The sequence below is a fragment of the Centrocercus urophasianus genome, unplaced genomic scaffold (assembly GCF_019232065.1).
Source record: "Centrocercus urophasianus isolate 14NV4802_14NV808 unplaced genomic scaffold, USGS_Curo_1.0 seq_19, whole genome shotgun sequence".
Lineage (NCBI taxonomy): Eukaryota > Metazoa > Chordata > Aves > Galliformes > Phasianidae > Centrocercus > Centrocercus urophasianus.
Window position 1 is genome coordinate 13208321 of NW_024884744.1, and position 3794 is coordinate 13212114.

The 3794-nt window shown below is 52.7% G+C and overlaps 1 protein-coding gene across 1 annotated transcript; it reads right to left on the bottom strand.

Annotated features, from left to right (window-relative positions):
* Nucleotides 1–1099: 1099 nt before the first annotated feature.
* Nucleotides 1100–3695, bottom strand: CHST2 (carbohydrate sulfotransferase 2). The gene has a single exon (XM_042820883.1). The coding sequence runs from the start codon at nucleotides 3693–3695 to the stop codon at nucleotides 2412–2414; it is 1284 nt and encodes a 427-aa protein (XP_042676817.1). The 3' UTR covers nucleotides 1100–2411.
* Between the last annotated feature and the right edge of the window lie 99 nt (nucleotides 3696–3794).

Here is a 3794-nt window from a genome sequence, read left to right on the forward strand (position 1 = left end):
ATTAAAAGAGCTTATGCTGACGGTGCTGCCATGTGAAATCCTCATTTAGAAACTGCATCAAAGCTTCACACTCCAGACAGCAGATCCAATGCCACAGACGCAGCACCCACCCCAGCAGGAGCTGGGCTCCCTGTCCCTGCGGGAGCACACAGCTCTGCAGAGGCACTGCAGCCTCCCTGGGCACTGCTGGCAGCAGAGCTGCAAGCGCTGCATGGCCGCTGCCACGAAAAGCATGAGCAGTTCATGCAGCAAGCAGCAGACAGACAAAAAGAAGTGACGTGCTCTATTAGCAGATGGGATTTTCAAGCACTGTCTCAGGGCACTCCGACTGGGAGAAAAAAGCAGGCTACAGCCCAAACCCAGTCAGTCTGAGATCCACTCGGGATCGAAGCAGAACGCATACAGTAGTAACACAAAGCACCACATTCCACAGGACACTGCACCTTAGCCTGTATTTCGAATACCAAGTTAACTGTCCCTTCCATTTTTAACTCTTCCATCTGGAATTTGGGAATATATCCTAACAGGCCAATTATAACATTTCCCAGTGACCCGTACCATTAATGCGTTTAGGCTGACAGTGATGAACTAAGGGAATGAGCATGTGAATTGGTCTTTCAGCAAGGGTATGGGCAACCTTACGCTATGATCTTCTTACTAGTTTATTAGATATATATTTCCTCTTCAGAGCAAGTTTAAGATCTAATACCAAAATTTCACCAAGAATTCAAATAGCACAGCAGCCAGTTATCATCTGTTTAACTTAAAGTCAAATACAGGAAACAGACACTTTACACATCAGTAACAATTGCACACACACACACTTATTGCATCCTATCTGCATAAATTAATTTTCACAAATCCATTTTGCTTTCTCTACCCGTACTCACATTCACAGAAAGCACAACACACAGACAATGTGAAACACTTCCTGTAGAAAAGCCTACGGGCTCCTATGAGAATAGTCTGGCAAAACCACTTTTGTTTAAAAACTCAAGTTCCAAAATGAGCCTTCAAAGAGAATCAGAGACCCACCACCAAGATAAAACGTACTCGAGGCGACCACACTTTCCATGTGCAACCATCACATGATCTTTATTAAACCAGGACTTTTTCAGGAAATTATAAAAGTAGTAGCAAAACCCCATATTTTTCATCAAGTTTAACAACAGGACAGTCTCTCTTAGCAGAGCTCCCAGACAGAGCCAGACCACCATCTGGCTCCATCGTGGAGCAATGACAACTCACACAAGCGAGCACCTCGCAGCACTCGGGATGCATGCACTCGGGTGGCTCTGCACAGCTCCATTACAGCCATGAACATACAGCTGCACACATTCTCCCTCCTCAGAACAGAAACACACCCTCAGACACTCAAACAAGGGGGAAAATACAACATTTTATGCATTTTTCTACGCTTCCCTGCTATGCCTGTTACCAATGAACGTCAAGAAATATCTTAAATATCTCACTGCATTGTTAGCACTATATAATATATATAATTTTAATTGTTTTCACACATGCTAATGTTTCCAGTATGATAAATGTCTTTTTAAATCCTGCAGTTTTGTCACACTTCTGTTTGACAGTGACTCCCAGGCATACATATCAAGACAAAAATAAATACTGCTCTGGTGGCAAACACTTCAGAACTCTTAGGACGCTAATACAGTGGCACTTGAAGACTTTTTAAATACAACAACAAAAGACAGTTGTTAAATAGAAGCCTGCTCTGACACAGCTACAGAACCCGCACTGCATCTGTGAGTCCATCCCTGTTTGTGCACGAACAGCCTCCGATCTTCGGACACATCAATGTTACACTCCAGCCCTCTGCCCATAACCTTAAAAAAGCCCTCGGTGCTATTCCAAGCAAGCCTCCCCTCTAGCTGTACATCAGAAACGCTGTAATTCCCAAACAATTGAGGTAATTATAAAAATGAATATCATTTATTGTTTGTTATTCTCATGTCTTAACACTTACTTCCATACAAAAGCCTGATTTTCAGCATCACTTCCCAAGGGCATCTCCTCTCCACCCAGGGAGACATAAATGGATGAGAAATTGTGCCGGAGTTTTTGCTATCACCTTTCAGCCCACACAAACTCCATAAATAAGGTTTTGGTAGGAGGCTCCCCCGACATTTTAGAGAAGGGGAAAGGGAGCTTCCACTCATTTTCAGTTCCACTTTATTTTCTGTTTTAAATCACATCTAACCCATTGCAAGTGAAGAAAAGGAAAAAAAAGAAGAAAAAAAATGAAAGAAAAAAGAAAAAAAAAGAAACAACCAGAAATCATCACGTTACTACTGCATGTTACCCTTCAGCAGTCTTTGGAGGAACCCAGAACCCTCTCCTGACCCCCACCCTTCCACCAGCCCAGAGGGGCTCGGCCACATAGCGCTGCCCGCTCACAGCCGCGGCTTCCTGAGCAACGTTCTGCTTAGGTCCTTCACCTCCTCGGGGCTGCCAACCCGCTCGTAGCCCAGCAGGGCCATGGGCTGTTGGCAGTACTCCTCCACCTGCTTGATCTGCTGGAAGCTGAGCGCAGTCCTCCAGGCGCTCAGCGCCTGCGTGGCATTCCGGGCCGATACCACAAAGGGTTTGGAGGAATAGCCGGGGCCGCTGGTCATGTTGAGGGTGAACTTCTCCATCTCCGGGCTGACCGCCAGGTTGACGAAGCCGTACACCTGCCGCAGGGTCTTGATGGGCTCCATCACCAGGTCCTCGTAGCGCACGGCCATGTAGTTGCCCCGCAGCCAGTCCGGGGGGTGCAGAGCAGTCTGCAGGGTCTTGGCCATGCTGCTACAGATGACCTCCATGGCACCCAGGGCGTGGTAGTCCGAGCCGCCCCCGCCGTCCTTCTTCCCACCCAGCTTGTGGCCGGCGTCGAGGAAGGGCATGCGGTGGATGCGGGGGTCGCGGCTCCTCACCACCTGCAGGCTCTCCCGGATGAGGCCGTGTCGGGATTTGATGCGGGAGCTGGCGACCGCCCGCGGGTCCCGCACCAGGTGGATGACTTTGAGGTCCAGGGTGGGGTCCCGCATCAGCGGGGCGAGGACGGCCAGGTCGAAGACGCGCACGCCCTTGATGACCAGCGTGCGGTACTTGTGGCACTCCTCCTGGAAGCGGCTGAGGCGCTGCGGGGGACACTTCTTGCACACGCGGTCGTCCACCATGCCCACCACCTCCTTGCGGTAGGCCGGGCACAGGGGGGACGAGCAGATCACCTTGTTGGTGGCCGCCCCGAAGATGCCCAGCGTCGTCAGGTTCTTCCCGGCGCCCGCCGTGCTGTACAGCTGGAACACGGAGAGGTCGCAGCGGTACAGGGAGCTCAGCATGTCGCGGGCCGCTCCCTGCAGCGAGACGGCGTCCCCGGGATACAGCTTCTGCCAGACGTGCCACACAGGCTCGTAGAGGAAGAACACCTCGGGGTTCTGGTTGAAGAGCTCCCCGAAGAAGGACGACCCGGAGCGCCAGGTGGTGAATACGTACACCAGCTGCCTCCGCCAGCTCTGCGGAGCGCTGCTCCCGGCCGGCGGCGGAGGGGGCCGCTGGCGGGGGACGGCCGGGGGCTCCCCGCAGCGCCGCGGCTCCCGCCGCCACTTGTACTCCAGCAGGTTGAGGGCGGCGAGGAGCAGCAGGAGCGCGTAGCCCAGGCAAAGCGCCAGCGCTTTCCGCCGGCACACTTTCATGCTGGGCGGCGGCGGCGGCGGGGCCAACTGTTGCTCAGCGCCCCGGCGCCCCGGGGCCCGCGGCGGGCAGCAGGGCGCACCGCCCCCGGCGCCGTCTCC